This window comes from Littorina saxatilis, linkage group LG17, assembly GCF_037325665.1.
Source record: "Littorina saxatilis isolate snail1 linkage group LG17, US_GU_Lsax_2.0, whole genome shotgun sequence".
Classification (NCBI taxonomy): Eukaryota; Metazoa; Mollusca; class Gastropoda; order Littorinimorpha; family Littorinidae; genus Littorina; species Littorina saxatilis.
This window is the reverse complement of record NC_090261.1, coordinates 41,098,288-41,119,973: the sequence shown is the minus strand read 5'-3', so window position 1 is coordinate 41,119,973 and position 21,686 is coordinate 41,098,288. Positions and strand designations below refer to the sequence as shown.

At 40.1% G+C, this 21,686-nt stretch overlaps 2 protein-coding genes across 7 annotated transcripts in view; one reads left to right on the top strand and one right to left on the bottom strand.

Annotated features, from left to right (window-relative positions):
- LOC138952877 (apoptosis-stimulating of p53 protein 1-like) overlaps window positions 1–7,173 on the top strand; it is a 105,544-nt gene extending 98,371 nt beyond the window's left edge. For all 6 annotated transcript variants that reach the window (XM_070324622.1, XM_070324623.1, XM_070324625.1 and 3 more), the window contains 6 exons: window positions 187–1,499; window positions 1,922–2,675; window positions 3,130–3,263; window positions 4,627–4,793; window positions 5,387–5,589; window positions 5,822–7,173. In XM_070324622.1, the coding sequence (XP_070180723.1) occupies window positions 187–1,499; window positions 1,922–2,675; window positions 3,130–3,263; window positions 4,627–4,793; window positions 5,387–5,589; window positions 5,822–5,878 (2,628 nt within the window). In that variant the 3' untranslated portion in view covers window positions 5,879–7,173. The remainder of the gene's footprint in view (window positions 1–186; window positions 1,500–1,921; window positions 2,676–3,129; window positions 3,264–4,626; window positions 4,794–5,386; window positions 5,590–5,821) is intronic.
- Window positions 7,174–7,237: 64 nt separating this feature from the next.
- LOC138952879 (26S proteasome regulatory subunit 10B) lies at window positions 7,238–21,674 on the bottom strand. Its single transcript, XM_070324628.1, has 11 exons — window positions 21,523–21,674; window positions 20,634–20,713; window positions 20,099–20,138; window positions 18,066–18,186; window positions 15,934–16,048; window positions 14,727–14,876; window positions 14,278–14,401; window positions 9,868–10,050; window positions 9,065–9,145; window positions 8,535–8,606; window positions 7,238–7,994 (listed from the first exon to the last, which is right to left on the bottom strand). Exons 1-11 carry the CDS (start codon window positions 21,629–21,631, stop codon window positions 7,876–7,878), a joined length of 1,194 nt encoding a protein of 397 aa, XP_070180729.1. The 5' UTR covers window positions 21,632–21,674; the 3' UTR covers window positions 7,238–7,875.
- Between the last annotated feature and the right edge of the window lie 12 nt (window positions 21,675–21,686).

The following is a 21,686-nucleotide window of genomic DNA, read 5'->3' as shown; positions in this document are numbered from 1 at the left end:
GCGTGCGTGCGTGCGTGCGTGCGTGCATAATTTTGAAAGAAAAAAAACCCTGAATTTTCAATTGTATCAGTATGTACCTCTGACAGCTAAGGCTCGAGCCTTTTTGCAAGCTATTTGTACTGGATGTAGCTGAAGACAAACCATATTAAACAAGATTATAACCATTCTATCCCTTTCTGCTCTCAGCATCGCAACAAACTCAACGAAAAGCAGAACTCTCGTCTCTCAGCACAACGCCAGCTCTTGCATCACAAGAAAGAAGAGGTATCCAAGATGGACAACCGCATCCACGAGCTGCAGCAACGCCTCAAGAAACGCCGCTCACAAGAACAGCAACCACAGCAACAACAGCAGCCGAAACAAATCACAACAAACAGCAGTGATCCGAAGAACTTCAACTCCCGACCTGGCCAACCCAGAAAACCGGGACAGAATATTGCGGCTGTGGAGCCGTATATACAGTACGCACCCAAGGACGTTGCTAAGGACGACCTGTATTCTAAGACAGGGTTCTTGAAGAAGGACCCCAAGTATCAGACGTTGCCGGCCAACACCAAGTTTATCCCTCCCGGTGAGGAGGGGTTGAAACCTGGGGATGTGGTGGGGGGTCAGGAGGTGAACAACAACAACAGCAACAAGAGTGGTAGTAGTGTTGGTGGTGTAGTTGGTGTTAAGCCTGTGGAGTACAAAATCCCCTCCCTCATCTCCTCCCACTTTGACGCTAACCGTGGTCGTGGCAGTTCCGGGAACCGGACTGTAATCGACAATCAGGGTAAAAGTGGGGTGGTGGTGGGCCCAAGTGGTCCGGCGGTGTCAAAGCCCACCACCCAGCCTACACCCACGCAGGGCTCAGGTTTAAACTCCACCTCGCAACCTCCTATGAACAGTGCGGCCAAGGGGGCAAGACCTTTCGTGAACACTTTCGGCAAACCAGGGTTACCAAAGTGGCCGCCGCAGTCAACCAAAGACAATGAACAGCAACAACCAACGCAACAACAGCAGCAGCATCAACCCCACCAGCCACAGATCAACATTTTTGATGAGGAGAGGCAGGCGGGGAGCGGACAGAGCTCACCAGCGTCTAGCGAGGGTTCGGGTCCCTTGGTGAAGCAGGGGTCCGGCGTTTTCGCCCACCCTCTCCCTGCCTCTTCTCTCACAACCACAAGTCCAGCTGGACAGCAAGACCACAAGAATGGAGCAAAGTCGGGACCCCCTCTAGAACCACGAGGTATATCTGGCCGACATGGTCCAAAACCGCCTCCCCGAATGCCCCAAGGTTTGGCCTCGGTGAAGCCAGTTTCGTCAACGGATCAGAGCGTCAACCAACCAACAGCTGTGGATTCTCGGACTGGCAACAGTGGTGGGGATGAAGTAGACTTGTCCAAGTTGAGTGTGAACGATTCTGTGAACCTGGGTCTTCCCCAGGCCCAGTCAACGCCGCAGGATGGGAAGGCGGGAACCACCATTCACCTGAACCAGCGGCCGGCTCCGACGTACAGGTAAGAGGGGAATAATGTGGTGTGAATAGCTTTCACCTGATAGACTTTCAAACCAAAATAAAGAGGGAAGACTTTTGTTACTTTGTTTTGTCAGTTGTCATTTTCTGGTCTAGCTTTCCTAACCAAAGTTTCAACAAAATATCTTAGACTTAGAGGATGGTTAAGCTTTAATATTGTACATTTGGGCTATTTAAGCAGAAAGGCAAGAGTGTAAGAAAGAACATTGGCTATCACGAGACATGGCTACAATTATTGTTGAATGATACATATTCACTGAAGAAATCCAGGCAGCACTGTTGGTCTCTTCCTCCAGTAACTACAAGATTAAACGCATTTGTTGTGTGTATTGTCCACATCTTTCATAACTGGGCTCAACTAAACCTATCCAAACCACACTGACTTGACACTTTACTGTCTCTCAGGTACGCGTCCAAGAGCGTGATTGCCAACACCTACATGGGTCGCCTTGGCAATACAGCATTAGAACGCTACCAGCAGCTCAACAAACAGATCTACGGATCTCAAGACCCCAAAAGCAACCAGGCGCAAGGCAAGCCTTCCCAGAATGCCTCAGACAGACCCAACGTTGCCACACCACCAGAACTACGCACAGCTTTTGGCAGCCAGCAACCTTCACCTTCGGACCCATCCGCGGCTGTTGTCGTGGGTGGTGGGGGGATGACCCATTTTGGATTGGTCGGGTCGCCCAATTACCCGGACATCGCTTCCGACAAAGGCAGCTTCAAGGCCAACACACCGAAACACCTCCGACGCAGACACTCTGACAGTGACAATGAAGACCTGGCCAAGTTTTTACACAGGGGCGATAAGCCTCAACAACCTGTGCTAGAAAATGTGGCGGAAGATGGCAGCAGTGCAAACGCAAATACAGCAAATTCTCAGGCAAAGGCTCAAAACTCAAACACAGCAGACCAAAGACTGCCTAGTAAGAGTGACAGTAACGGAAACAAAGAAGTGCCATCTTCACCTCACAAAACCCAAGGGAAGGAAACGTCGGAGAAGAAGGCGGCGGTGGTGTTGAGGAAAAAGAAGCCGATTCTGAAGGGAGAGAACAGACGGAAGTCGCTGAACCGTGTCAGTTTCGACCCCCTGGCCCTCCTCCTGGACGCATCACTGGAAGGAGAGCTTGACCTGGTCAAGAGGACAGCGAAGGAGGTGGGTAACTCTTTCAGCAGAGTTGTCTGCTTTTTTTATTTTTCTGAGATTGTATATTGCTGGTGGCTTTTTAGCATCGTCAGATTGTTGGCTTTTCTGATTTGGATGACCTGTGAAGAAGCTAGTGAAATTTTGATGACAGGTATAGATCAATAGTTGACTTGCAGGTTTAGTGGGGTTTTTTTTATTATTTTTTTTTAAATGTACAGGTTTACTGTTGTTTGTAAGTTTTTACCCTTTAACTTTGGCAATGGAAAAATACAAAACGTAACTTCTTGTCAGTGGTCTGCACAGACAGTTTTGTGTAAATTACTAGAAAGTAACAGATAAATACTAACCAAGTCTTAAATGAGTTCAAAGGCAAAAAAGTTGATAAAACTGAAAGTCACTCAGCGGCCAAAAACACCCATCATCCAGCCAGTGAACAAGCTTACATTTTATTTTTGTTGTACAGGTGGAGGATGTGAGTGCACCTAACGACGAGGGTATCACAGCTCTGCACAACGCCATCTGCGCTGGACATTACGACATCATCAAGTATCTCATTGAGTTTGGTGCTGATGTCAACTCTCCGGACAGTGATGGCTGGTAGGTGGCATAGATACGAGGTCTTTTCAAGATGTTGTTGGTGGATATGGGAGTGGAATAGGGCGTAGAGAGAAAGGGGATGCAGTCAAAAGAAATAAGAAGACAAAATTTAAACATGAGAAATTAACTGTTGAGGGTTATTGTGATGACTCATGTGAAGTGTTGGTGCTTAGATTAAAAAACACATAAAATTATTTCCACCACTCACGATTTGTTGGAGGCTGCAGATTACTTGATAGTTCTCTGATCTTCCGAAAGTTTATACCTTCTATGCACCTACAACTTTTAGTTGGCCTATTTCCTGTCGAGGGTTATCGTGAGGACTCACGTGAAGTGTTGGTGCTTTGATTAAAAAATACGTAAAATCCTTTTTACCACTCAAGATTTGTTAGAGGCTGATTACTTGATTGTTGACGGGCGCTGTGGCGTGGTGGTAAGACGTCGGCCTCTTAATCGGAAGGTCGAGGGTTCGAATCCCGGCCGCGGCCGCCTGGTGGGTTAAGTGTGGAGATTTTTCCGATCTCCCAGGTCAACTTATGTGCAGACCTGCTACCAGTGGCTTATCCCCCTTCGTGTGTACACGTAAGCACAAGCTCCAAGTGCGCACGGAAAAGATCCTGTAATCCATGTCAGAGTTCGGTGGGTTATAGAAACACGAAAATACCCAGCATGCTTCCTCCGAAAGCGGCGTATGGCTGCCTAAATGGCGGGGTAAAAACGGTCATACAAGTAAAATTCCACTCGTGCAAAAACACGAGTGTACGTGGGAGTTTCAGCCCACGAACGCAGAAGAAGAAGAAGAAGAACTTGATAGTTCTCTGATCTTCCGAAAGTGTATTTCTTTTCTGCACTTACAGCAGTTTTAATATTTCATTTCAAGGGTCATCGTGAGGTACCACATGAAGTGTTGGTGCTTTGATAAAAAAAAGACAAAAATATCAATCAAATTATTGAATCTACTTTGAAGACAACAGACAGATTTTGTTCAAGGGAGTTAACACATAAAGATTTGTTCACAACAAAAGGAGCTCGAACAAAATGTGTGCCTGCAGGAGTCTAGCAGATCTTTGCATGTTGCCTTGGTTTGAACGCCTGTCTGTCATTTACAATTACTTCAGTTACCTTTACAGTGGTACCTGCGATGAAGGGACACCCTTGGGACCAGCCAAAAGTGTCCCTACATTGCAGGTGTCCTTTCATGACAGGTATACTTTGGTAGAGATAATATAAAAAGGGACAAGAGAAGGTGTCCTTTTAAGGGAGGTGTCCTCTCATGGGAGGGTCCACACATTGCAGGTACTGCTGTACAAACAAGTTTGGGAAAAGTTTCATAGACATGAAAACAAAATTCTGTATTTTTCAGGACTCCTTTACACTGTGCTGCCTCATGCAACAACCTGCCCATGGTTCGATTCCTCGTGGAGCATGGTGCTTGTATTTTCGCCACCACCATCAGCGACAACGAAACAGCCGCTGAGAAGTGTGAAGAAGATGAAGACGGTTACGACGGCTGCTCCGACTATCTTTACAGTGAGTTCTCCTTGAAGGATGAAACTTAGAAAATCTGTTGTTCATTTTGATGCACTTGCTCTGTCAAGTTGAAGGAGGCTAATTCTGCATATATCTCTCACTGCTGTCTGTGTTCAGAGTGCTTACTTCCCTTTGTAAAAGCAGATGTTAAAAAATAACTGTCATGGTTTTCATGCTCTTTGAAAGAGTTGCATTCCATGAAGATGAGGCAAGTTCTTAACAGGCTGTTAGTGATAGCATCAAAGTGAACAAAGTAAAGGTTTTCAATGGAAAAAGCATCATTATATAGAGCGGACACTACCAAAAAATGCAATTAACCAGCTATTGCCAGTATATTACTGATTTGTAAGTGAAAACATCGGGGAAAAAATAGTCGTCTGCTGTGTTACTGTTTTTGATGGCATGGGACAGTGCTTTGAAATTTAACTATCACTATAAAAGCTTATTTTAACTCAGTGTCGTGATAACAAGGACTTGTTTTTCTTAGACAAATTCCTCTCGCCTTTGAGGCGATACATGTACCACTTTATACAATTCCTAGCCTTATCACCGGATCTGGTTTTGTTGATGACTTCATTACCATTCATTTTCAGGCGTTCAAGAGAAGCTTGGCATCATAAGCGACGGCACAGTGTATGCCGTTTTCTGCTACAACGCTCAGAATAATGACGAGCTTTCATTCAACATCAACGACAAGATGACAGTGCTACGCAAGGGCGACGAACAGGAAAAAGAATGGTGGTGGGCTCGGAAAGCTGGTGCAAGAGATGGATACATTGCCAGGAATTTACTTGGGGTGAGTAGTATTCATGATTTCGTGGCAAACTTGTGGCATTCAAAAATGAAGTTTTGAGTGAGGTAGTCAGTGAGAGATCAACTGTGAAACTTGTTTATTTTTGTTTTCAATTTTTTCCCTCCACTGTGCGTTTCTTATTGTTGATTTTTGCAAATCACTTTTACGAGAAAAGGCTCTGTTTTTGGTCTCATATTATTCGAACTTAAACATTTTGTGTGTGTTTTGATTGCAGTTGTACCCTAGAGTGCTACCATCCAGCTACCAGCCCCATGAAACATCTGAATGTTGAGCAGCCACCCAAACCTGATGTCAACAACCAAGAACAAAATCACCTCTGTTGCTCTTGCTTTTCGTCAGTAGACATTCTCGGAAGAAGAAAATCTCTGAAAGTTTTTATGGGCTGTGGAAGACTTGTATTTCTTGAAGGCAGATCCAGTTTTTACTCAGTCGGATGCCTTTTTCTTTTAAAAACATACAAGCTGATTGTTCAGTGTGATGCTATCCCCTCAAGGATACAACTCTTCCACAGGGCATTACAAAATAACCACGAGTTATTTCCGACCATTGTCTTTTGAGAAAGTCATCATTTTACAAAGTGAAACCGAAGATATCATTTTGTTGTCCATATGCTCCTCAGTCCATTTTGTATATGCTGTTATTATTGTTTTGTAAAAGTTGAGCACGCAAGCTATTTACTATGCAGAGGAAATTGTGCTGTGACCGTGATATTATACAGTTCTATTTTACTCTCCGTCTTTAAATTAAAAAAAAACTGTGTTGTTAATAGGGAGTATGCCTAACTGTATAGCAAATGTATTTGTGCATACATAGACTACTTACCAAGAATTCAAAACCAATTGTAAATCATTGTTGACTTATTTAATACTAAATAGTGTCTTATCAGGTTGTGTATTTTTGATCTGGGTTGAATTTTGTGGAACATGTTTGTTGTTACAGTACAGATGAGATGGTGTAGAACTCTTTTTGAAATGTGCAATACTTATAACTGATAAAATGTGCATGGAGTAAATTTATAGGGCTATATAAGTAGCCATGGTTGACCCTCTAATCTTCACTGGCATAAAAAATAAGCCGAACAATAACACCAACTTTAACAAAATGTCAAGCAGATTTAATGTTAGCAAAAGGTCCCGACTTGTACGTTTCACCGTTTCAAGAATTGTATGACGTGCTCATACTTCAAGTAAGATATGTGTAGGTTGATATAAAACAAATTATATATGTGGCATCAGATTTACCAACCATATCATATGGAACTGTTCACAACAAAATCTGTTCATTTACTTTTTTCCCCATCTGCATTAGGCTTTTGAAATCTTATCACAACCTGTTAATTTCTAGTCAAGGTGAACTATAAAGTAATTACAAAAGACAATGGATTTAATTATGACATGAAATTTTGGCAACCTGTTATTGTACATTGTTATTGCATGTATTGTTGGGTTACCTATGCAAAACCAGTTACGTGGTTAGTGAAATTGTAAATATATTTGACATTTGATTTGTGCACTCACTTCTAAAGGTCTATACATGAATATAATAAATCAGAAGTTAATATTGGAATTCAGTGTGTGCGAGACCGAGCGAGTATGACAGTCACATTCATGCAGTAAAACAATATGAAAAATTGGTATTTTAGATTTTTCTTTATTCCATTCTTTCTCTTTCCAAGAATCTTCAGAAAACAACAACAGCAAATAAGCAAAGAAAAATAAACATCACAAAACCAATGTAAACAGGCAATTGACAAATAGAAAACATCTGACACGCAAATTTATTAGCATACAGCAACAGCAGGTTTTTAACCTTTCTTTCACGGTATCTGCAATGTCAGTTAAAAAATAAATTTGCATTCACAAAACAAAGTTTCACAATACTACTCGCATTCCTTCAACACTGCATTCATTTTATTTACCACAGAGACTGGGCTACACTTAGAAATGCTATCTAGTTTTCTGAGAGACACGCAGCTCAGTCCTTCAAAAATTGCCTGCCGACTTGTGACACTACTTTCCGTTAAGACTAATTTCAGCAATTTTTTCTCTTTCAAACCACAAATTGCTGTTTCGCTTAAACAAAAAAAAAAGTACTCTCCTTAAACCGTAATTGAAGACGGTGTATATTATTCTGTAGACGTACCATGGTAGCAGAGGCAGTTATGTTCAGGATTATTGGTGTACCTGCAATAAGTGCAAAGTTAGTTTCATGTTTGTTGACAAGCAAACTTATTTGTTAAGGGGGGTGGGGGCAAAGGGACATCTCGACTTAGACAGGTTTGTAATCCAATTTCGACTCCAGCTTTTTGTTGTCAGAGACCTTTCGTACTGCCTTCATCATGTCTTCTTCTATCACATAGTCCCTCTCAGCACGGATGGCAAACATACCTGCAACACACATGTCAACAAAATTAGCATCTTATGCTTGGTATTACTACTACTAAACTGTATCAAGGTCACAACAAAATCCCACAACAAGCAAAACAACCACCTCCAATGTCTATTCAAATAATAAAAATAAAATTAAAAACATAAAGAAATACACAACAACAACAAAAACAAGTCTGCTCTGAAGCAGCACCAATGACAACTCTTCAGAATATTCATATTGCATTCAAGGCATCTAAAAAAAAAAAAACCATGTAAAAAAAACAAAAAACCGACTTGTGCAACATTTTCTCCCTACTGTCCAGAGAAAAGAAAGCTGACACAAAAACAATGAAAGTAGATCTAGTAATAAAGCAGCTCTCAGCAAATCCATCAAGAAATAGCAGTACAAAAACGCAAATACTGCAGGCAGACCATATTTTCCTTGATTATTCTTTAAAGACATTTGACAACTTTATTATCTCCTTGGAGACATTTGAAACATCAACAGATGGCAGAGCTCAAGAAGATACAAGGATAAAAACAGCACGGTATACATACCAGCTTCAGTACAGACGTTCCTCAAGTCAGCACCGTTGAAGTCCTCAGATAGTTTCACTACAGCTTCCCAGTCTGCACACAAACAGTGCACATTTAAAAAAATCAAAAAAAGGAAATTAAATCAAAACTAAACTACATAGAGATATTATTCATTACTGCTTGAGGTTTCATGACTAACATGTGGTCATGTTTTAAATACCACATATTGATGCATATACATGTACTGCCCTTTTTTTTCAAAACGCTTCTTATAACACAAGGTGATATTCAGGTGTGCAACAAGTTTACAAGAAAATGTAACAAAAAATCTGCCTCATTGTTGACACAAGATAAATCAAATTCACACAATCTGTCACAATTTCAACACAAATAAGGCTGTAATGAACATAAATAATAAAAACAGTGAGACACAGCAAAAACTTAACACTCCCACACATTATCGTAAGGCAGGTACAAAGGCATATTCATTTTAACCAAATTCTGAAACAGTAAAAATCACCAGTGAACTCATAGCAAAGACTTGAACTCACCTATTTCTCCATGCTTGGCGATAGGGTTCGCGTGAATCTTCAGGATCTCCAGACGAGCCTGTTCATTTGGTAGTGGGATTTCTGTAAAAGAAATAAACAGAGAAAAAAATACATTTTACTGGCTGAGCCTGATGTGACATGATTTACCACTTCGTATAACACTGTATCACATTGTGACATAACATGAAAATACAAATAAATAAACAACTCAAGTTTAAGCCTTGAAAGTACTTTTAAGAAATCAAATGACTAAACAACTAAATAAATGACACCAGAACCGACAATGGGCAGCTTTGACTGCAATGGCAATTTGCAAGAGAAGGGAGGTCATTCTTCCAGGGCATAAGCCACTCAATACTCGAGTGCCTGTTCATGATAATGCTTTCATACAAAACGACAATCATACCCATTACAAATTTCTGCATCACTTTTAATTCTTAGCAGGAAAGAAGGTTTAAGGACTGTAGCTTTCATTCTTCCCAGGACTGAACCTTTACTCATCCAGAGATCACATTATTCTTACATTTTTGGTATTGTACCGGCATTTTTAAAACGTTAAAACACTGGAAAAGAGTGTCCAGTCCTGCCGGTTGGATGGCAGCCGACAAGTTTCTGCACCAGGTCAAAGCTATTGCACATTACTTTCACAATAGCTTGGCTGGTTGCTGTGATCAAGTTAACAGTTTTTGCGGGATGTATTCTTCTGTTCTTTTAGGTCATATCAGTTTTCAAAACACCTAGCAAAATCACATTATCCAACGCCTAAGCAAACTACAAAATAATTCCAAGCAAGGTATCCTCACCGATCTTTCTGTCGAGACGTCCAGGTCTGAGGAGGGCGGGGTCAAGGGTGTCTGGCCGGTTAGTGGCCATGATCATCTTGACCTGTCCGAGGGCGTCAAAGCCGTCCATCTGGTTTAGCAGCTCCATCAGTGTTCTCTGGATCTCTCTGTCTGCTGATGTGCCCTCTGAGAACCTCCTGCCACCTGGAATACACATCAGTGATACAGTCATAATGTGTATGCATATCATTTTTCTGAATAGCTGTCTCCTAGTCCTAGTAAGATTATAAATTCTATTCCGTAACTAAAAATACTGAGAGGCCTGAAGATTCTGAAACAAAGGCAAGGTTTAAGTAGGTTGCGGCAGTCAAATTTTTTTTATGAATTGAGAGTGTATGTTTTGGTGTATCTTTAAAGAACAATAAAAAACAAGCAAAACACACAAAAAAGTAAGTGGATACCTTTATTAGTTCCTGAGATATTGGCATTTTAAGATGTACGCCGTCGCGATGCGATTTAAAACTGAAAAATAGGGCAACTTTAACAGCACAAAGCTACTACAAAGTAATTGCTCAGTCAATTCAGCTTATGAGAATCAGTTCTCAGCAACCAGGAATAGAAAGAAATCATTGTTCCAGCACTCTAGTCACATATTTGTTTTACCAGTAAGCATTGAAACTTTACGAAAAACAAAGCTGAAAACAAACCAAAACTGCCCGGGGGGGCAAGTTTAGGCCATCACAGATTTGAAATTATTGACAGCAGATATCTGAAACTGTCAGATCTTCCAAACAAATATATATAGAACATGCCCAATTTTTTTCAAGACATTATTGGAATAACCTTTTGACTTATTAATTGCCAAAGTCAGGAAAAACATCAATTTGACCGGCGTCCGACCGGCAGTTCTACCAGGTACATATATGCAAAGCTTCATAACTTTTGAAATACTTGGAGTATATAAATGAAATTTTGAGACATGGCACATTCTACGTTTATCTACATTCTTGCATAATGTGGGATTGATAGCTTGAAAAATATGGAAACTAAGAATTTTTTTTTTAATAAAAATATGAAAAAGAGTTGGCATGTTGCTGTCTGTACACAGATAAAAACTGTCATAACTTTTGAACGAATTGATGGATTTACCACAAATTTGAAAGCAAAGAAGAATCCAAGTTTACTATCAAGTTAAAGTACAATACTCCCTTGAATGGAACCCCTTCAGCACAAAAGACCCCCCCCCACCCCCCCCCCCCCCAGTACATATGTGCAAAGCTTCATAACTTTTGAAATACTTGGAGTATCTAAATGAAATTTTGAGACATAGCACATTCTACGTTTATCTACATTCTTGCAAAATGTGGGATTGATAGCTTGTAAAATATTAAAATATGGAAACTAAGGAGAAAAAAAATCATAACAATATGAAAAAGAGTTGGCATGTTGCTGTCTGTACACACACAAAAACTGTCACAACTTTTGAACGAATTGATGGATTTACCACAAATTTGAAAGCAAAGAAGAATCCAAGTTTACTATCAAGTAAAAGTACAATACTCCCTTGAAAGGAACCCCTTCAGCACAAAGACCCCCCCCCCCCCCCCCCCCCCCAAAAGCTAGCCGGAAGCACAGTCATTTTATTTTGCAGCACATTTTCAATCACGTAGGCCTTAAAGGCACGATACGTTTGTCCCAAGTTGTGTGGTGCTTCCACGATGAACGCACGCCCTGAAGATGACGATGGGGCATGCCTTCTAAGTAAGGTCCAAGGATGTCTGTGTCACACAGTGAAGAACTTGAAGACGCATCTTTCTTTGCATTTGTAGACACAAGCATGTACCGAAGTCTTGCAACAGGTACATCCGGAAACAGTTTGTTGAGAAACAGTGCAGCTTCATCATATGTTTTGTATCCTTGATCCCTCAACAGCAACGTCTGGAGTAGTAGTTGATCCCTGAGGACAACCGCAGGAAGCTGCCTTTTCCATTTGCCAGAAAAACAGCCTTCAGCTGTTCAAACACTTCACCCTCTGCACACACACAAAAAAGCCAGAAGTTGTAACAATAAATACAGTGTGTGTGTCCTGATTCTTTCTGTGTCACTTTCAGGTTCACTGCCAAACAGTGACATTGCTTTTGAATGTGTCATTATAAATCTGTGCTTGCCTGAATAAAAAATTGTTGAAGAAAAATGTTAAAAAGATAATAACAAAAAAAAGTGACATTTTATTTATTTTTCTTAATTTCTTTTAAAAGTTTCATTATTTTGACTTCATTCAGTGAAAAGAATATTGTGCAGTCTATCTGTTTGTTGCCATAACATTTTTATTTATTCACAGCGAAGCGTATCAATTCGTTAGTTCAAATGTATCACGTCGTACAACACAAAACAAGGTGCGGATCGGACGCATTATGGTGATTACCTCCCTTGACCGAACAGACGCTGTCGATTTGATCCAAATTACAACGTAATCCTACCACTACCTTTAAAAAATAAAATAAGACAACTCCAAAAGACTCTAATCTTTTGTGTTAGATGTGTATTTTTGTTATAATAATGTGTAAATCTTGGAAAAAGTCATTTTTATCGAACCGACCGCCACTTCCGGTCTGATGAAACTTCTTCGAACATCGTGTCCGCAAGCACTCGCTGAAAGTTTTGATTTCTGCAATACTTTTCCCAATATGTGCAAAATACTACAACAGATACCTTCCTACATCATTTTTCTAGCATAAACTGAAACAAAAAACCAGTAAACTTACCGATTCCACTTGAATTGTCCGTCACAATCGCATCCGCGGCGTCACTTTCTTCACTCGCCATTTTGTGACTGGCGAATTCGAACATCGCGGACGGACCCTTCGTTTTGATTGGCTCGCTTGCCTTGGACACGTCATGAATACATTAACCTAGTACCTCATTCGAAAGGGTACGGATTCAGCTTCATTTTTCTTGAAGTTAGGATGCGTTTTAGGTGGATATTTTTGTCAGAATCGTTGAAAAATACTCAACTTTTGTAGAAAAATCTATTTTACGCCCATGCTTTTAATTGGAAGACAACTCTACTTTACATCATTAAAAACCTCATTCTTCCGTGAACACTTTGATACTAAATATAGGTGTGTAGGTCGCATGTCCAACACAAGCCAAGGCCGCGAAACAAGCACACGAAAATCTGTACACACAAAGGCTGCAAACATGGCGGTCCAAAATGCCGCGAGCAGCGCAACACATGGGTTTTTATTTTTATTGCATGAGGTACACATTTAATCAATTCAAACAAAACCAAGAGTATTGTAAAGATAAAAGATTGTTCTTCAATTTTATGTTTAGTAGGCAAACATTGGTGGATTAGTGACTGAGAAATCATTATCGAAAGAAGACCAAAAATAGGTGATTTTACACATTGATGGTCAGTTATCAGGGGGTGTGCCGCAACCTAGTTTAAGCCTGATATATTTATTGGACAAAGACGACTTCACAAGCTCTAAGTTTTGGCACTGAATTTAGGGTAATAACACTTTGTGAAGTCTTCGCAAAGTCGACTAAGGCACAATTAAGGTCAGCCATTACTGTCGTCACACAAAATATAGTATAAGAACAGCCTTTACAGTCGTCACACAAAATATTATAGTATAAGAACAGCCTTTACAATCGTCACACAAAATATAGTATAAGAACAGCCTTTACAGTCGTCACACAAAATATTATAGTATAAGAACAGCCTTTACAGTCGTCACACAAAATATCATAGTATAAGAACAGCCTTTACAGTCGTCACACAAAATATTATAGTATAGCAGCCTTTACAGTCGTCACACAAAATATTATAGTACAAGAACAGCCTTTACAATCGTCACACAAAATATAGTATAAGAACAGCCTTTACAGTCGTCACACAAAATATTATAGTACAAGAACAGCCTTTACAATCGTCACACAAAATATTATAGTATAAGAACAGCCTTTACAGTCGTCACACAAAATATCATAGTATAAGAACAGCCTTTACAGTCGTCACACAAAATATTATAGTATAAGAACAGCCTTTACAGTCGTCACACAAAGTATGATAGTATAAGAACAGCCTTTACAGTCGTCACACAAAGTATGATAGTATAAGAACAGCCTTTACAATCGTCACACAAAATATCAAAAGTATAAGAACAGACTTTACAGTCGTCACACAAAATATTATAGTATAAGAACAGCCTTTACAGTCGTCACACAAAATATTATAGTATAAGAACAGCCTTTACAGTCGTCACACAAAATATAGTATAAGAACATCCTTTACAGTCGTCACACAAAGTATGATAGTATAAGGACAGCCTTTACAATCGTCACACAAAATATCAAAAGTATAAGAACCGACTTTACAGTCGTCACACAAAATATCATAAATAAGACTGAGAACGGGGCACTCACCAATGGCATCAATTTCGTCCATGAATATGATGCATGGTTCGTGATCTCTGGCAAAGGCAAACATTTCACGGATCAGACGAGCACTTTCTCCAATGTATTTGTCTACAATTGCACTGGACACAACCTGCAAGTGAAGCACATGTGGTGAGAAGCAAAAAGAAAAAACATTCAAGTTCCACAAAATGTGATTACATAGTTTTCTGAGTGTGCTTCTGAACACAGTGTGTGCATACACGCACATACATGCATAAACAAATTATCAAAATGGACAAATGTTTACACTTTTACGAGTACTGCCTCTTGACAACTTGCGATGCCTGTCCTCAACTGTACAGTGCCAAACCCAATACAAATCCCATACCAGATAATACCACATAAAATCCCAGTACATTTAACTATACAATGCAAATAGAGGCCAATGATGTGTCTCCCAAAAAAGGTTTACTAACCTTGAGAAAGTTGCAGTCCAGTTGACTGGCTACAGCACGAGCAAGCAGTGTTTTCCCTGTGCCTGGAGGTCCAAACAACAGACAACCCTTGGGTGGGGTGATGCCAACTCGCTGGAACAACTCTGGATTTAGCAGTGGCAGCTCTATAACCTGTGGGGAAGAAGTACAATAACTTGTAAGTCAAACACAAAGAAAACACTGACATGGGATTCTGAAATCTCCATGTCACAGAAATTGCAAATAGCTAGTGAATCTTCACTTCATACCTTCTTGACAAATCAAAACCCTTCAGGTGGGGCTTAAAAATGTACGGACAATTATAACATGTCCATACAAATGTAATGCTTTACGATAGCCATGAGCACACATCTCCCCTGCTACTGTGACCCGGTCATGGCTTGCTGAGTTATCAAGACCGAAAAACCTGTTATGGCTTATGAAACTGCTACGACTAATGAATCTGCCCTCAGCTCTCATAATCACTTGTCATCAGCACCCGCACTGTGAGGACAATTCTGCAGGTATGAAAGGGGAATAGCCAGGGTGGGAGGGAAGAAATCAGAAGTGACAGCCAGACATTGATAGGACAGCAACAGCAGTGACAGAAATAGTGGGAGGAAATGAGAAGACAGCAAGACAGATGAAGAACCTGCAGAAATGCCAACACAGCTGTGCCTCTCGTTACAATTTCACATCACTGGGCAGAATTATGGAGAAGATTCAGAGCAATGTTCACATGAAACAACATTGCCAATTATTGCTCTGTACACAATAGCTTCTATGTATAGTGGGGCTCGTAAGCGTGTACCCAAACAGTGTTTAGAGTGGGTGCACATTGCAGGTAGACATGTTTGCTCCCTGATTTTGCTGTCTCGTGCCAAGTAAATGTGGGTGGTCGTACATTACAAATAGCCACTCATTCCATGGCCATTGCAGGGACTGCTTTACAAAATACAAGCAAACTGCGTCTGTAATTTATTCAGTGCAGTAAAATTCAAGAATTTTCCGTCTGTCCACTGCAGGTTTGAACTACAGTTTGAACCAAAAATGGGTGGCAGCGCACACGTTTTGCAGGCGGCTGCTTACGAGAGTGCAATTATCGCTGGAATAAATCCCTCCAAAAATATCATCAATATTTTACAGAATGTCAAATCGAAGTATGCAAGAGACTGTATCATAGTGTATGCAAACAGAACAATGTACTGACCTCTCTGAGCTCGCGGACCTGTTCGCCCAGACCTCCGATCTGATTGAATGTGATGTCACCAGGGTCTTCCGCAGACATGTTGTACACCAGAGGATCGACTTCACGTGGCAGGTACCTAGAATTAGAAAGATAAACAAACCACGGGTTCATTTGGTACTAAATTCTTGTTTAAAGTTCAACAGTCTGTCATGCAATCATTGCTTCATTAGCAACTTTATATGAACAGCGTGCAAACTTACGTTGTCTTTTGCAGACTAATGCAAATGGGAATGTTGCCCCAAAAGAAAAGTTCTCGCAGATCTTTCACAGACACATCTGATCTTGTACCACACAAATCTTACAACGTACAGACGGAGGAACAGCTGACAAACAAGCTTCTGGATTTACAAGGCAGACCTCACACCAAACATTAGTACTCCACTTTGATTCAAAACAAAATTACTTCACCACAGCTACAGTCTGAAGTTACTCTTCCCCTTTGCTAAACCCAAAAGCCTCAACTATCCGCTAGCCCTCAGACAACAACTTGTTGGTGACTGCATCAGGTTTCACAACCTCAGCAATCACCTTCAATGGCCGACAATCGACTACAACAACTGAAAGTCTGATGGACAACCCAGATAAGGACAACCAAATCGGGTATATATCCATCCATGTCTTTGCCTCATATCACCTGTGTCATCACTGGGCCAAATCTGAAGTAACACAACTTGTAAAGTGAGTGTATGGAACAAATCAACACAGCATGGAAGACCAATAAAAACACATTGGTTACCATTAACAGACACTCAGAGCTTATTGTCACTTTCTCACCAACCCAAGAAACTGTGCAATAACAGTTGAATCTGTGCTGTTACTGACCAGCCTAAGAAACAAGTTTTTGTGAAACAAAATCTGTCACTTATCATGGTCAATTGAGGGATCACTACCTTCTAATAGTACATGTAATACCCGATTCCAGTTACTCGAAACGGCAATTACACTAGCTTTTGCCAAACTGACAAGTGGCACAGCAGAAACGCTTAACTGTGAATCCCCAGCATCATAGTTTATACCCCTTGAAACTCCTAAAGACATTCTGTGTATAAATCTACCAGGTGAATAGACATTTTGGTTCAAATTAAACTACACAGGTTCTTTTGTAGTTATAAGTACCAATGATATCACTGTGTTTGCACATTACTTCTGAACACTTGTCATGGATTAGCAACAATTTTGCTGATGCTTGGAGTCACCCGTTACATGCATTGTACATTTAAGTATTTCTTAAGGAGTTATCAATAGCATGACCTAAAACATCGGCTACGACTAATGAATCTGCCCTCAGCTCTCATAATCATTTGTCATCAGCACCCGCACTGTGAGGAAAGTTCTGCAGGTATGAAAGGGGAATAGCCAGGGTGGGTGGTAAGACATTAGGAGGGACAGCCAGACGTTGATAGGACAGTCACAGTAGGGACAGAAACAGCGGGTATAAACAAGAAGACAGCAAGAAAGATTAAGAGCCTGCAGAAAATGCCATCACAGCTGTGCCTCTTGTTTCATTTTCACATCACTGGGCAGACGTACGGATGTTCTCTATTTGCAGGTACTTACTTTGCAAATTATCACAGTACGAAGAATTTACTTGACAACAAAGCGACCCCCCAAAGGAAACTTAATGTCCCTCGATTATCCACCATGTTTTAACAGATTTTTCCAGGGCTGGGGACATCGTTGCTGATGTAAGACACTGAATGACACACCCAGTCAAACAGTCTCTTTTAGTTTTAATGTGATTTTATAACATCACAGAAAGAACAGAACAAACTCATTAGTGTGATTAATTTGGGTAAAATTTAAAGTCTTCTTCTTGTCGTTCGCTGTCAGATCGTCAGTCCGAAAATTTAAAGTAAGTCACTGCTTCCTTTTTATTGTCATCATTAAAAAAGACAAAAGTTGCTATTTTGAGTTTTTAGCACTCATGAGTCATGTGCATGATAACAGACATATCAGCTGAAGAAATTTCACAAAGATGTGTGGACAACAACCAATTTTTGGTTTAAACAGCAAACCTGGACAGTAGATGTTTATAAACCTTCCTCTCCTCCCTTCCCGTTTTGTTTTTGCCTTAGAGGTCAACTCCACTTTACCTCATGATGGTGAGAGTGGTCATGTCCAGGGCAACTCTAGTTCCTGATTTCAGCTTGCTTTTGTCCAGCTGTCGTCGGCAGCCAACCACATAGCGCGGTCCATTGGTCGCCTTCACAATGACTGCAATGCAACAACATGCTTGTTAGGCCTAAAAAAAATAGGTGTGGTTACGGTAACCCGACCTACCCTATTTTTAGGGGCCGACCCTATAACTTTTTATTAGATTTGTCACAACAACAAAAAAAAAAAAAACAGTGCAGAAAAAGCAATGAAAGCGAACGAGTCGCACACTTATTTCCCTGTCAAGTAGGTTTAATTTGTACACATTAGAAAAAAAAGTAAAAAAAAACAAAAAGTGATTGCCTACCTTCCTACCCTATTTTTTGGGGGCTATGTTACCTTAACCACACTTATTTTTTGGGGGGGCCTTACTAAGTTCACACAGGGAAAAATAGTGGAATTTTGAAGCATCCTTCTGTTTTCCCTATTAGTATTAGTGTCATTATAAACCTGATCGGATGATAAGCAACATTTTGAGACAATAGAGGATATGACCTGTTCTTTATCACAGAATAATAAAACTAATAGTAATATCAAGCGACAATCTCATTTCTTTTCATATGTTTGTGTAAACCTGCATCAGGTTGGACATTATGAATCTTATTGAATCAAAGTATCCAGTACATGCTTACATTACTTCAAAGATTAATACATGTACTTGTTTAACCACTGATAAAACTACAACAGTTAAAAGTAAAAAAACAAAAAACCTAAATCAAACAGAAACAAGTCGCGTAAGGCGAAATTACTACATTTAGTCAAGCTGTGGAACTAACAGAATGAAACTGAACGTAGTCCGCCGCTAGTGCAAAAGGCAGTGAAAGTGACGAGCCTGTTTGGCGCGGTAGCGATTGCGCTGTGCTTCATAGCACGCTTTACTGTACCTCTCTTCGTTTTAACTTTCTGAGCGTGTTTTTAATCCAAACATATCATATCTATATGTTTTTGGAATCAGGAACCGACAAGGAATAAGATGAAATAGTTTTTAAAACGATTTCGGAAATTTAATTTTGATCATAATTTTCATATTTTTAATTTTCAGAGCTTGTTTTTTATTCCAAATATAACATATGTATATGTTTTTGGAATCAGAAAATGACGAAGAATAAGATGAAATTGTTTTTGGATCGTTTAATAAAAAAAAATTTTAATTACAAGTTTCCGATTTTTAATGACCAAACTCACTCATTAGTTTTTAAGCCACCAAGCTGAAATGCAATACCAAACCCCGGCCTTCGTCGAAGATTGCTTTGCCAAAATTTCAATCAATTTAATGGAAAAATGAGGGTGTGACAGTGCCGCCTCAACTTTTACAAAAAGCCGGATATGACGTCATCAAAGGTATTTATCGAAAAAATGAAAAAAACGTCCGGGGATATCATACCCAGGAACTCTCATGTCAAATTTCATAAAGATCAGCCCAGTAGTTTAGTCTGAATCGCTCTACACACACACACAGACAGACAGACAGACACACACATACACCACGACCCTCGTCTCGATTCCCCCCTCTATGTTAAAACATTTAGTCAAAACTTGACTAAATGTAAAAAAGATCCCTTTGAAACACAAACTCATTTATATAAAAAATTTTATAAAATTGAAAAATTCTGTCATTTTCAAACCATCTTTTAAAAAGCAATTAAGACCCTCAGCTCTCATAATCACGGTTCAGCGACCCCGTAACCTGCCAGAGCTCACCACAATCTGAAGAGAAAGGATGACAGCCAGGAATGGATGGAAAAGAAAGGACAGAGAGATGCACAGGACAGGTGGGGGTAGAAACAGATCAAAAGTTTGACAGGACAGAGGGAGAAAAAGAGAACAGCCAGGATAGGATTGTGGTTTACTACTGGTCAGGTCTGGTCTCAGGTTATGATTCTCATCATCGGGTCATCGTCAAATGCTTTCAATAAGACTGAGGCAAAATGGTGAACATTGACCACCTTGACTTTAACGACTTAGTACTTACACTTCTCTTCTGTGAGCTGCTTCAGCACTTCTCCAACAATCTGCAAACAGGATAAAAGTTAAAACTCATGGCTGCAGGTAAAACTAAATATGCTGGCTAATTTTACAACACAGTACAAATTACCCGTAGTCAGAATTATCATTTGATTGAAGTCAGTTCCTAAGTTTTTTTTTTTAATGCAAAAAAGACAGATGAAAAATATACAATTCTAAGTCAGTAACTGAGTAAGTGTTTTACAATGTCTATTGGTAAAGTTTTGGTAACTTCCTTAACATTACAAAAGCACATTTTAAATCTTATATTGAGGTCTAACGAATGACGTATCACAACGTGCGCGGTCGTCCTTGGCGGTCAAGAAAGCCGCGGGCACGGCCGCGATCATTGCGCAGACGACACTTCTAGACGGCCAATATTTTTTGTGCGCATCACGTGCTCCACATAAATCGGCCGGAAACGAAGCAATTGGGAAACCTGGATATGAAAACATTTCTATGAAATCGGACAAATCACTGAAACTGTCTATGTCAACCCTTACCTGCCCAACACTCTGTAATGCCTTGAGGTCGTTTTCTGATTTGTCATACTGCTTCGTTAGATCTTTCAGATTTTCTCGCACTGTAGACAGAGAAAAAATGTCCCTTATACTTCATTGTATTAACAATTTATCATCATGAACATTCAGCCATGGGTGCATTTCTGATATAAAAACAACTCTTTATTCTGACCTTTATTTCTATTTCCTGTTCCGGCACAATACACAAGTAATGCTTATAACATGTTCAACTTCAAGCAAGATGCATTCATGCCAAAACAGTAAAACACAGTTTGAGTTTGCCCACAAGAAACTCCCACACCCAAAGAAGACAACATAAAAAAAAAATGTCACTAAGCACCCCCAGAGTCAAGGAGTTGATTATTCCAAGAAATCATTCTGAAAAAGTGTTCACATCATTCGCACCAGCTGACTCACGAAGGACTCGTGAGACAAGGGGAAAACTAAAAGTTTAGTATTACTTATTCAATTTTTATGTACAAACAATGCATAAGTAAATTAGAGCCTGGGTAAGAAAGAAAATATACTAAGAAGACAGAAAATGACTGTCCTTTGGTGAATTTTTCAGTCGGAGTCAGTAACTTACTAACACTGTAAGTTGTAACAGTGAGTAACTCTAAATGCTGCGTTGAAAATGCTTTGAACCCCTATAGCTTTTACGCAGTATTCAAAGTAAACGACTGAGCACATTAACCAAAGAAATGTACTCAATAAAACACGCAGGCACCTTACTTTGTCAACAATATCTCATTCTGATTCTATGACAATGCAAAATAGGCCGTGACACAAAAAAACTCAGACAAAACTTGTCTTCAGTCCACAGCTAAGGTGTGGGAATTCGTAACCCAAAAAGCAAATGATGTGCACTTACTCTCCTTTAACCTGGCCTCAAGTTCCTTGTGCTCGAGGAGCTTCTTTCTGTAATCAGTGAGGATTTTTTCCCTCACGCTGTCGGTACCGGTGGTCGCCGCAGTCGACATCTTGTTTTTCTGTTCACTTCCGTTTGAAACTACACATGCGCACAGATATTTCCAA